The 13,638-nt window shown below is 37.6% G+C and overlaps 1 protein-coding gene across 13 annotated transcripts in view; it reads right to left on the minus strand.

The window, feature by feature from the left end:
• Positions 1-13,638, minus strand: part of ESR1 (estrogen receptor 1) — a 345,943-nt gene that overhangs the window by 59,612 nt on the left and 272,693 nt on the right. For all 13 annotated transcript variants that reach the window (XM_070603027.1, XM_070603031.1, XM_070603022.1 and 10 more), the window contains one exon: positions 9,354-9,492. In XM_070603027.1, the coding sequence (XP_070459128.1) occupies positions 9,354-9,492 (139 nt within the window). The remainder of the gene's footprint in view (positions 1-9,353; positions 9,493-13,638) is intronic.

The following is a 13,638-nucleotide window of genomic DNA, read 5'->3' on the forward strand; positions in this document are numbered from 1 at the left end:
TGCAGAAAAAGCATTTGACAAAATTCAACATCCATTTATGATAAAAACTCTCAACAAAGTGGGTATAGAAGGAACATAACCCAATAATAAAGGCCATATATAACAAGCCCACACTTAACATTATACTCAGTGGTGAAAAGCTGAAAGGTTTTCCTCTAAGATCAGGAACAAGACAAAGATGTCTATTCTCACCACTTTTATTCAACATAGTATTGGAAGTCCCTAGCCAGAGCAATTCTTTCAAATAGAAAGAAATAAAAGGTATCCAAATCAGAAAGAAACAAGTAAAACTGTCACTATTTGCAGATAACATGATATTATATATAGAAAATCCTAAAGACTTCACCAAAAGACTATTAGAGCTAACAAATTCTAAGTTGCATGATAAAAAATCAATATACAAAAATCAGTTGAGTTTCTATACACTAAGAACTATCAGAAGAAAAATTAGGAAAACAATCTCATTTATTACAATTGCATTGAAAAGAATAAAATACCTAGGAATAAATTTAACCAAGGAAGTGAAAGACCTGATATACTGAAAACTATAAGACATTGATGAAAGAAACTGAAGACAGAAATAAATGGAAAAATGTTCCATCTTCATGGATTTGAAGAATTAATATTGTTAAAACATCCATATACCCAAAGCAGTCCACAGATTCAATACAATCTCTATCAAAATTCCAATGGCATTTTCCATAGAAATAGAACAAATAATCTTAAAATTTGTATGGAGCCACAAAAGACTCTGAATAGCCAAAGCAACCTTGAGAAAGAAGAGCAAAGCTGGAGGCATTTTGCTCCCTAATTTCGAACTATATTACAAAGAAGTAGTAATCAAAATAGTATGGTATTGGCATAAAAACACACACACAGATCAATGGAACAGAATCGAGAGCCCAGAAATAAATTCACATATTTATGGTCACCTAATCTCTGACAAAGGAGCTAAGAATACACAATGGGGAAAAGACAGTCTCTTTAATAAATGATGTTGGGAAAACTGGACAGGCACATGCAAAAGAATGAAACTGGATCACTATCTTATACAATATACAAAAATTAACTCAAAATGAGTTAAAGATTTGAACATAAGAACTGAAACTATAAAACTCCTAGAAGAAAAGGTAGGCAATAAGCCCCTTGACGTTACTCCTAGCAATGACTTTTTGGATTTGACACCAAAAGCAAAGGCAATAAAAGCAAAAATAAACAGTGGGGCTACATTAAACTAAAAATCTTCTGCACAGCAAAGGAAACCATCAACAAAATGAAAAGGCAACCTACCAAATGGGAGAAAATATTTGCAAATCATATATCTGATAAGTTAATATCAAAAATGCATAAAGAACTCAAAATAGCAAAAAACAAAAAAATCTGATTAAAAAATAGGCAGAGGATCTGAATAGACGTTTTTCCAGAGAACACACACGGATGGCCAACAGGTACATAAAAAGGTGCTCAACATCACTAACCATCAGGGAAATGCAAATCAAAACCACAATGAGATACCACCTCACACCAGTTAGAATGACTATTATCAAAAAGACAAGAAATAACAAGCGTTGATGAGGATGTGGAGAAAAGGGAACCCTTATCCACTGTTGGTGAGAATGTAAATTGGTGCAACCACTGTGGAAAACAGCATAGAGGTTCCTCAAAGAATTAAAAATAGAACAATTATACTATATGGCAATTTTACTTCTGGATATTTATCCGAAGAAAATGAAAATAGTAATTTGAAAAGATGTATGTAGCCCCAAATTCATTGCAACATCATTTACAATAGCCAAGACATGGAAACAACCTAAATATCCATTGAGAAAGGAATGGATAAAAAAAAATGTGGCACATATATATATATAAAATGGAATATTATCAGCCACGAAAATTAATGAAATTCTCCATTTTTGACAATATGGATGGACCTTGAGGGCATTATGCTAAGTGAAAAAAGTCAGTCATGGAAAGACAAATACCATATGATCTCACTTATATGTAGAATCCGAAAAAACCCAAAAAACAAAAAGTGACCTCACAGATACTGAGAACAGATGGGTCATTACCAGAGGTGGGGATTGGGGGGGTGAAGATAGCCAAAAGGTACAAACTTCCAGTTTAATAATAAATAAGTCCTGGGGATGTAATGTACAGCATGGTGACTACAGTGGATAATACTTTATTGTATATTTGAAAGTTGCTAAGAGAGTGAGTCTTGAAAGTTATCATCACAAGAAAAAAATTGTAACAATTTTGGTGATGGATGTTAACTAGACTCATTGCAGGGATCATTTTACAACATACGCATGTATGGAACTATCATGTGGGACACCTGAAACTAATTTAATGTTGTATTCCAATTATATTTCAATGAAAAAAAGAAAGCGATGAAGGAAGATAAACTAGACATGAACAATGTAGGGTGTGGTGGGGGCCTGCTTATAATATCTTGCTTTAGCTTACATTCCTTTGTTTACTAATCTGACTCTGCCACCAGACAGAAAATTCCCTGAAAATAAGTCTGCCTCTTACATATCTCTCTTTCTATGTCCTCCAGTATCATGCAGAACCCTAGAGATACGGTGGTACTTAATACATATCTATTGAGTTGACTTATACTCCATCCTCACACAGACTTGAAGTTGGTCAACTCCCTTTATCATTGGATTTTAATGGCACTCATTAAAATAAATGAGGATCTTTCCAACACTGGCTATGGAGCTGTGATGAAAGCAGATATGAGAGCAGAGTTACTTGGTTATCCCTGCGTAGCATGCGTGACTTGAATAATATTAAGATATTTTAGAATTAAACTGTTAAAATATTATTTTGATTATATTTTAAATCAACTAAGCTGATGTTTAATTATTAATAATATATGGCAAATACAAAACTAATGTGGTATGCAAAAATGTAAGAAAAGTCTAATCAATCTCCTATATAGGATTAATTCTTTGGTTGGAATTATGCCTCTCCCTCTGGAGTGATTTTATATTGAGTGGATTCTGTTTACAGGCTTATTCTTCTCAAGGAGTTAGACTTGTGGCTTAGCAAGCTTTATAACATAGCACTATTTAATTGCTTTTGTTTTTAAGGAGAAATTTTAGTTTGAATGTTTTGTTTTTTATCTTTTTCCAACAGAACAACTATAAGCACTTTCATGATTGATGGTCCTGTTGACTTTTCCTGAAATTCTAAATGTACGTGTGTGTGTTTAAAATCTTTATTGAGATGTAATTCACATATCACATAACTGACCCATTTAAAGTATATAACGCAACTGAATTTTAGTCCAATAAATACTGTGATTCATTTTCAATCAGAAAGCAGTAATAATGACAGTTTGGCAAATTTCTCCTTTCTTTTGGCCTCAATTTTTCTCCTCTACAGTTTAGTTTCATACTCCCAGGATTTGTCAGAACATCAAACCAAAGAGTTTTAAGAGTCAATCAATTGGTATCTGCTATTGAGTGATTTAGGGGTCAGAAGTGGAAAGAACCAGTGGATCTAGTAAAATCCTTTGCTACCTGTATTCTTGTACAATGAGGGCAATATGGTGTCAAAGAGAACCCAGCACTTACTGTACACATTAAAGAAGTTAAATAAATGTTGGCTTCCTTTCTTCCCGTCTTTCATTCAGTTCTATAAGGTAGAGTGAAAAAAGTTTATGAGCCAAGTTCTTGAGATATGAATAGGGCAAACAGGCACACAAACCATAGCACTCTTGGAAACTTATGGAGGGAAATCAGCAAAGCTACTGGAGTAACTGGAACTGTCTCCTCCCCAGGACTGACTTTGCTGGGGGGTAGATCGCTCACTCCCCTCCAGCCACCTGCTCCCCCAGATACTACAACACCCCCTTCAGTGTAACACACATTTTTCAGAGGGGAGAAATCTGAAAAGAGAGTATAAAGGGAGGTCCTTCTCTTCATGCCCAACAAACCTTTGGAAGGATTACATTCTGAATTCATCAACTTATTTCAGAACTTTATTTTTTTAATCTTCCAAGTAAAAGAATTTGTGAAGAATTTATATCATTTTACACAGCAAAAAATGGCCAATAAAAGCATTGCTGGAAGCTTTGTTTTATTGGCATGTTTTTATTCTCATGGGGTTTTTTCCTGAAGTATTTTCAATAAATAATCTAAAATGAGAATGCTCCTGCTTCTAGAAAATGACTTTTTTTCCATTTAAAATGAGTGCCTCATCTGAAAACAGTCTGCTATTTAGTAGAAGAGGCAAAATGTTCTCTCTAGGGCAACAACCTGTTTTTCTCTTAAGGAAGAGAACTTATTCCTATTCCACGCCTACAAGTAAAAGAACTTTCTGTTGTCTAGTACTATTTCTTGCAGGCAAAGCCTCCTGATGCAGGAGAGATGGAAAGAGCTAGACCAACAACCCTCTGGCCAGATGCTCAGGAGAGAGAGTATTCTGCTTGTTGAATTAAGCCCTGCTTTTCAAATGGATGAATAGTTTTTTCTCTGAGAGTGAACAGGAGTCGAAAGAGACTGCTTTGGCTCCACTGAGAAATCCACAAATATTTCTCAGAATTTGTTAGCACGGATAGTGCCAGCAAAACAGGATTAGACGGGCCCTTGGAAACTGGATGGTCTTCCTGAACAAGCAATTTACATTGTTTCCTCTAACATCACCTCGGCCTTCCAGCGAGGGTCAATTCTACTCCTGCAAAAACAGACACCCCACAAAGAACCATATATGTTGAACACTTTTGCTTCTGTCTTCAGTCCATATTTTTCCAGCATGAGCATTCAAGCAGCACTAAACGAAGAAGTGCATTCCTAGTTGACACAGAGGACATATTTTGTGTTTTCTGGTGCCAAAACACACCAAAGGATTAGGTGCTAGAATGGAAAATGAGTTTTCTCCATTTCCTGATTACTTTCACAGGCGTTCTTATTATCTTTAACTTTCCTCTTGTAAAATACACACACACACACACACACACACACACCCCAAGAGAAATTACTGGGATCTTTCTTTATACCTATAACAACCTTTATTTCTTGGGTTTCACAGGAAGAGATGATTGCATTAAGTGCTTGGAGCTCACTGTTGCAAGATACAGGGAAAAACTGGAAATTATGGGTAGGCTAAGCATGGTAAGGATAAAATTAGCCTTCAAGCATATGACTACTAGGAAAGTTATAAACTACCAGAATCAAGATATCATGGGTTGTCAACAGGGAATAAATCAAGTAATAAGTCTTTTTAAATAGATGCAAGAGAGGAAACATGTCCTCTGCTCACAAATGTGGGATAGCAACCCAGCAGGCTTTTATATTCCTATAATCACTAACCCCCACTTGCCAGTACTAACATGTGAGCAATTACAAGGAAAGACTGGGGTAAATGCTATCCTCCTGATGGCCTTGGAAGGCACAAATGCTTGGGTTTGCAAAGAAAGGTTGAGAGAACAGGACATCGATATCAAGCCCAAATAAACCCCTGACTCCAGTTAAGAACATTGATAATCCATGGATGACAGCATTACTTGGGACCCTGGCTTTCTCTTTTCCCTGCTTACGTGCAGGGGTAAACAGCCTATGGAGGTAGCTGACTTTTCAAAGTTGGTATCACAAAGCCTGAGATATAATAAAAATGATGAAGCTGACACTCATCTTCTGCTCACCAGCTCTCAATCAAACACTTAGCTTTGACATTCATGGATTTCTACAATTTGGTACAAAAATGTTTACTATGTACCAGATGATGGGAAAAGAACTACAAGAAGACCAGAGCGACTTATGGTAATCAGTTTATTTGAATTTTATCAAAGGGACTGGGAGCCTGTAAGTCAAAAACATTAAGAATGTTCTCAGCCATCACTCAAAAGCAATCTTCCAGATATATAAAATTTCAAATGAGCTGCTGGGCACAATATTTTTTACTGTTATGAATATATCAATGTCATCAAAAGTAGTTATCCTCTAACACCAAGAGCATAATTTAATAATATTGAAATTTTATAATATTTAAGTGCAGGTTAATAATTAGAAAAGTATAGAAAATTTTATATAATAGATCATATTTTTAATATTTTATATAATTTATGCTTATTTATATACCTTTCTAATTATTAACATGGATGTAAGTGTTCTTAAATGTATTAAGATCTTGAGGATTTTACTCAATAGTGGGTTTAGTTGTGGGAAAAAATAGGATCCTTTGTTTACCCTCATTCAGAATTTAAAAGTTGCATAACAAGTTTGTGGAGTATAAGCAGAATTGTAAGCATAAGCCAAATACATTGAGTAATTTAAAAAATGCTTCCAAAACAGACAGATATTAATTTCTGCAAAATCTATAAGAGACTTAGCCAGAAATTGATGAGTGGCAATGAACAAGATGTGAGTGATATTGATGACAAAAACAGCTGCAATGACTATCAGAAGATGTGGATTCTCCGGACCTTGCCATGTTCTGCCCAGGTGACCTTGGCCAGTGCAAGTAACAAACATTTACTGGGAATCATGGAAGACTTTATACAGTGGAGGTAACAAAAAGAGGAACACAATCTGGTTCCTGCTCATAAGAAGTTTATGAGCTGGAAGGGAAGAGAAGACATACAACCATAACCTGCATATGATGGAATGAGACTAAGAGAAGAGCAAATAAACCCAATGAGAACTTAGACAAAGGAAAAACTACTTTCTGTCTGACGAGGAGAGTTTGAAGGATGGTTTTATGGACGAGTGATGTCCAAAGTGAGCCCTAAAGAATGTCACAAGATTCTGACAAGGAATCCTGAAGGTAGAGGGCCTTTCAGAAGCAGTGAAAGTAAAACTTGAAATGTGAAGTTATGTTCATAGTTCTCTGGCTGAATTCGGTCCCCAGGTGTTTTCAGCCTGCACAAGAGTTCACCAGGCTCACTTAATCCCCAGAACTCCCTTTTGGACTCACAGTCCCTGGCCTTCCTCGTTACATCGTCTGACCGGCTCCACAGATGTTTGTGTCTGTGACACTTGCAATAGGGATTCATAATTATCAAGATAAGAAGTCTAGACAGTACCTTCTGAAGAATGGAGAGAGCCAATGAAAGCTGAGTCAGGAAGCATCAGGACCATAGCTCTGCCTTAGAAAGAAATCTCTGGCAGCACTGTGGGGATTAGACTGAAGGAAAGACGGGCAGTGGCTGAGAAAGAGAGACAGTAGTGGAAAGGCAATCATCTGGAGAAGGAACCATGAGGACCTGTGCTAGGGCAAAAGAATGGAGACAAAGGCCAAGTATGGATTTCAGAACTGACTTGATGGTTAACTGGATAATCTGGTGAGGGGGGAAGTGGGATCCATGGTTAATTTAAACTTTATAACTTCAGTGTCTAGGAGAATGCTGATGTCACTAATAGAAAGAAGAAAAGAAAAGGAAAAAAAATTGATGAGGAGGATAACGTATTCAGTGAGGGATATGGTGAGTCTGAAGAGTTTATAGACATTGAAATAGGCAAATCCAGACCAGCGATTCTCAACCAGGGACGATTTTGTGCCTCTCCTCCCACCACACACAGGGGACATTTAGAAATGTCTGGACATACTTTGGGTTGTTATGACTAAGGATGGAGGTGTTATGAGCATCTAGTAGGAAGAGTTCAGAGATGCTGCTAAATATCCTAAAATGCACAGGCCAGTCCCTCACAAGAAAGGATGATCAGGCCAAAAAATGTCAACAGTGCAGAAATTGAGAAATACTGATCTAGAGGTAGCAGGAACTTCAGATCCGGAGTTTCAGAAGGCAGGAATGGATAGAGATGAGAACTTTTAGTCACTCACACTGCAGTTAAACATAGGAGAGAAAATTAACCACATTAAGAGTGTGTGGAAAAGAAAGAGAAGCAGGTGGCTGATAAAATCCTAGCCAATATTACCTCATGGGCAAAATGAGCTCATTGTGGGTAAGATAAGGTCACAAATCCTTTCATACTCTAAATGCAATGATTTGATGTCTGTTCTCTGAAAGTGTGTACCAAGAAGATAGATATGAGTGAGGTTGTAAATCATGGAGCAGATCAGTTCAGTTATGAATGTCCAAAAAACCTAAACATTGAAGACATATTCCAACCTATAGCAGTGAAACATTGTAGGAATTTCCTCCAAAAATAAAAAAAAAAGGTCTAAGATTTTCACCTGCAAATGTTTATAACTTGGTCACAGAACCACACCACTGTAACACAAGAAAATTAAAACGAGAAATTGGGGGCGAGTGCCGTGGCTGAGTGGTTATGTTTATGTGCCCCACTTCGGTAGCCCAGGGTTTTGCCAGTTCGGATCCTGGGCACAGACATGACACTGCTCATTAGGCCATGCTGAGGCAGCGTCCCACAAAGCACAACCAGAAGGACCTACAGCTATGTACTGGGGGCCAGAGGATGAGGAAGGGGAGGAGGAGAAAGAAGAGAAGGAGTAGATGAATGAAGAGAAAAGAAAGAAGAAAGCAAAGGGAAACAGAGGAAAGAGGTGGAAAGGACAAGGGAAGGGAAGGGAAGGAACACTATAGAGATCCTGGCTAGCTCAACGCTTTTGTAAGTAGCAGCGTGTCTCTAAAATTTAGCATCCTTTCTTATAAAATGTGACTGATAAGGCTCCTAGGAATGCTGTGAAAATTAAATGAGATCATGTATGTAAAGCATTTAGCACAGCAGCTGGTACCGGGTAGGGACTCCGTCAGTGGTAGCTGCTGTTGAAGAATGTCTAAATTCTATTATTGTGAGCAATCACTGCAAAAGAAAGAACCATAGGACTCACATTCCAAGTCAACCAAAATAGAATACATTAAATAAGGTAGCACATTGGAAAAGTGAAATCTTCATTTTCTAAAATAAGCCAGTAAGTTTTCTGAGCTCATAGAACTGGAAGTGGCCTTCAGAACGCTGGTCAAATTTCCTCATTTACTGATGGGAAAATTGGAGAAGGTAACAAAACGGTTGCTGTAGTTTGGATGTACATGGGCCAAAGTATATTTTGATTAAATGAAGGTCATTCATCATTTTTTGTATAACACAAGATGAAGGTAGAGTTATAAAATTACAGCTCATAGTTTTATAAATGCACACACATATACATATGTGTACATTTACATACATATGTATATATGTGTAGATATACAGATACATTTTAGAAATAATGGAACTAATCTGGGGAGCTATCTAGCAAAAGTTACCCTTAGCTTTCTGTGAACTCGAACAGCCTACATCACCTGAATTCATCCATTTGTAAAGTAAACCTATCTGATAAAGTTCTTAGATGCTTCATGGAGGACTGAATCAAGGGGCTTCAGGCACAAACTGGTGATCACAAAGGATGTGCTTCCCTCAAGCTACAGCCGGGTCACTCACCTGTCCAGGAGCAAGTTAGGAGCAAATAGGAGCTTTCCTGGGTGCTCCATGGAGCGCCAGACAAGACCAATCATCAGGATCTCTAGCCAGGCACATTCCAGAAGGTGGACCTGATCATGGAGGGACAAATCCACAAAGCCTGAAACAAGACAAGAAAAATCTTGCCGACTTAAAATGAAAAGTAGTCATTACTGGTGAAACGATTGCAACCAGGGATTTGAATTGGTGGTCTATTTTCCATTAATAACATGTAACAGAAACACACTAGATAGGAAAGTCAAGTAACTCTTTTTTAAAGCTAGTATATCAATGAATTTTCATGAGTTTCTTAGTGCTTAGTGTCACATCTACAGAAATATACTAAACTTACATGACCCGCTTAGCTTTCTATGAAGTTCTGTACTTAAATAGTGTTAAAATTTGTATTCTTTTTACTTAGAAATGTCTAATATCCCTATGGGATTATGATATTTCATTTTTGTTTCAGTTGAAGATATGTAGGTGTAAGAAATTCAAATTACTTGCCTTAAACCAAATAGGAATTGGAACATGGGCAGGACCAAAGTCACTAAATTTCTCTTTCTTTTCTTCATCACTAAGCCATGCTCTTTTTTTCACAACATGGAAGAGAAAGCCTAATAAAATAGTACATGTAAATAAATCACTTGAGGGAGAATGAGTCAGATGTATAAAGGTGATATTATGATGACTTCTGTAATAAACATAAAATGTACCACGTTTTCTCGTGGCTTATTGGGAGATTAAAGGTTTTCCAATAATGGACAATATGTTGGATGCCTAATAATAAAAAGAATGAGGAAGGGGGTGGAAGGGGGAGAAGAGGAAGAGCAATTTATTGAGTCCTTACCATGAGTTAAAAGCAATGCTAAGTACTTCCTTATAATTTTTTTAATCTTTATTGATACAATAACTCTAAGAGGTAGGAACTGATGGGGATATCATTTTACAGATAAGAAAATAGATGTTCAGAGAGTTTATATATTTGTTAAGGTCAGAGATGGGAATATAATCTCCAGAACATGTGCCCTTGAACACAACTGACACTACCTCTTATGAGCTGCAATTAGAGAATTTGGATCAAGTGACTAAATAAATCCAACCACATAAATTAAGACATGCCAGAGGAAGAGGGGCATTAAATAAACAAGATGGGCATAAAGTTTGCTGATTTCCATATCAGTTCCCTGTTGTTTTGCCCTGAGGTATCCCATCTATTTCTTCCTTCTCTCTCTGTCCTCAACTCTTTGTTCTCGTATATTAATTAAAAAGCCACAACACGTTTATTTTCCTTAGGCAGGCAAGTAGAGATGATTTGCCTACTGGATGTTTCTTCTTGAGGGTCTTGGAGCTTTCACAGAATCGGCATTAAAGGATGAGCTCATCATTTCTTATATACTTGAAGGCCATCTTTCACATAATCCTTACCACCAAATAGGTGAGGAGCCACAAAGAGAAATCCAAGCCAGAGAAAGAGCTCAGAGTCTATGGCGCATCTAGAGTCTCTCAACTTTCTGTCTGATTTCTTTAAATCACTATAATTATTTTGTTCTTACATGTATGAATAGTTGGTTCTTTTTTTTTTTAATATTGGCACCTGAGCTAACATCTGCTACCAACCTTCTTTTTCTTCTTCTTTTCCTTCTTATTCTCCCCAGTGCCCCCCAGTACATAGTTGTATATTCTAGTTGTGAGTGCCTCTGGCTGTGCTGTGTGGGATGCCACCCCAGCATGGCCTGACGAGCAGTGCCATGTCCATGTCCGGGATCCAAACCGGTGAAACTCCAGGCCACCGAAGAAGAGCACATGAAAACCACTCGGCCACTGTGCTGGCCCCAGATTCTTTTTTTATTTTTTTAAAGGTATGCTCTTTGGTGAAGAAGATTGGCCCTGGGCTATCATACGTTGCCAATCCTACTGTTTTTTTTCCCTCCCCAAAGCTCCAGTACATAGTTGTGTAGCCTAGTTGTAAATCATTCTGGTTGGTCTATGTGGGATGCCACCTCAGCATGGCTTGATGAGCGGTGTGTAGGTCCGCACCCAGGATCCAACCGGTGAAGCCTGGGCCGCCAAAGCAGAGCATGTGAACTTAACCACTCAGCCCCAGTTTATTCTTTTTATTGCTGAGTGATAGTCCATTGTGTGGCTTTATCCAACAAATAAGCACAATTTGCTTATCCTTTCTTTGGACATTTGGGTTGTTTCCAGTTTGGGGCTATTACAAATAAAGCTTCTATGAGCAATCTATGTACAAGTGTTTGTACGGACATAGGCTTTCATTTTTCTTGGGTAAACACTTAAGAGTACAATGGCTGGATCATATGGTAAGTATATATTTAACTTTTTAAGAAACTGACAAATTGTTTTCAGAAGTGTTTGCTCCATTTCACATTCCCACCAGCAATAGATGAGAGCGCTATTTACTCCACAACCTCACCAATACTTGGTGTGATCAGTCTTTTTAATTTTAGACATTCTAGTAGACACAGAGAGGTATCACACTGGCACTGTGGTTTTAATTTGCATTTCCCTAATGGCTAATGATGTTGAGCATATTTTCATGTGCTTCTAACAGACCATTATCTTACACTATATTCATATTAATTATGCACATAGCTGTAAATCCTTCTAAACTGGATACTCATTAGAAGCACAAGATGCATGATTCTATCAAATCCTTCTTTTTTAAACTCCAAATTTATTTCGCTTTCTGTTACATCACTCAGCCACGCCAAGGCCCAAAACACTGTAGTGTTTATCAGAACAATTGTCTTCCCATTGGAAAGAGTGGGTTCCACTTTCCTCTTTCTAAAACAGGATTTGGAACTGGAGAGAAAGTGGGCAGCTTTGTTCGTAAGGAAAACTAGAGGATTAAAAAACAGTGATTGGGTTTCAGGCCTCCTGGGGTAAAAAACGGAACAAGTATCTATTGCTACAACCAGCAGCGATTTACCTGTAGAGTGCATGGGGTCAAAATGGACTAGGTTTGCTCTGGAGGAAATGCTGCCTAAGGCTGCAGGAAATCTTCTCTTTCTCAGTATCCAATGTCTAATGGGATAAACCAACTCCAGGAAGCAGGCCTTAAAAGGAAAGCTCACAGGAAAGGTCTGTCTCTAAGGTTTCACCCCAATCTTTTTGATGAAGTTTCATAATTGCAATATAAATTTATACTATAAATTAAATCCACTTTCAGAAATGTTAATATTGACAAGGGAGGTCTTCTCTCTCTTCTCATGATATTCCTTGCTTTATTTGGAAAAAGTTGGAATTATATGATAATATCACCCACGATGATACCTACACCATGTTATTCATTCAATACCCTCCATACACCTGGAAGAGTCACACAAGATGAGACTGGGGGATCTAGCAAGATCTACAGCTGGCCGTATAATCAATCAATTTCAGAAGACCAAAGGAGCACTTTCTGGTGGCAACTCGACATATTAAACTGAATCATACTTCTCAAATCTCCCTTCAAAATTTAAGTCTGACAGTTATAGCGGTCTTTTGGAAACCTAAGAAGCTCACCATAACCATTTGTACCACACAAGTCTGGTGATTATGAAATCCATCTGAAGTATGTCTATTAGTAATAGTTTTCAGTCTGCGTATAGCGGAATTGCTGGGTCCTTCTGTTGAAATGATGTAGATCTCTCAAAAAGAAATAGTCTACTTAATTATCTTTCTCAGCTGTGCATATTGCCCACAGACAAGGGCTATATATCTCTTGCACAGTGTCCTTTGCAGGTTCCTGTGGCAGGGTTGGCAGGAGTATGCAGAGAAGACTGCCAATTAACCTTCTCAATGAATGTGAAGGAAGGAAGTTATTCGATGGAGTGTCTCCTTTCTACCAGTACACTGGTCTCAATATGATTTTAACCATACTGGAACTAAATGCCCCTCTGGTGTGAACTAAAGGTCCATTAATACTCTCCATTCATAACCAAGGGAGAAAATTAATGTAATAAATCCTGAACAAAATTAGAGGGCCAACTATCTACAGACATCAAGTTTCAATCCCTTAGTTTATTTTCCTTATGAAAAGGAAGAATGATCTAATACGCAATTTCAACTGGATCTGCTATAATAACTTAGAGGCATTCAACAAGTAAATTTCATTCTTTCTGGAACACTTGAAAGTGTTGCCATAAGGAAGATGAGAGCTAGAAGCTCCTATGTGATGTGAGTAAGGGCATCAGTGACAAATTTTCTTGTAGGTGACACAGTGAGAGGTGACTCAACCCTGTCCCTTGGGGACTCCCAT

The sequence above is a fragment of the Equus przewalskii genome, chromosome 32 (assembly GCF_037783145.1).
Source record: "Equus przewalskii isolate Varuska chromosome 32, EquPr2, whole genome shotgun sequence".
Taxonomy (NCBI): Eukaryota; Metazoa; Chordata; class Mammalia; order Perissodactyla; family Equidae; genus Equus; species Equus przewalskii.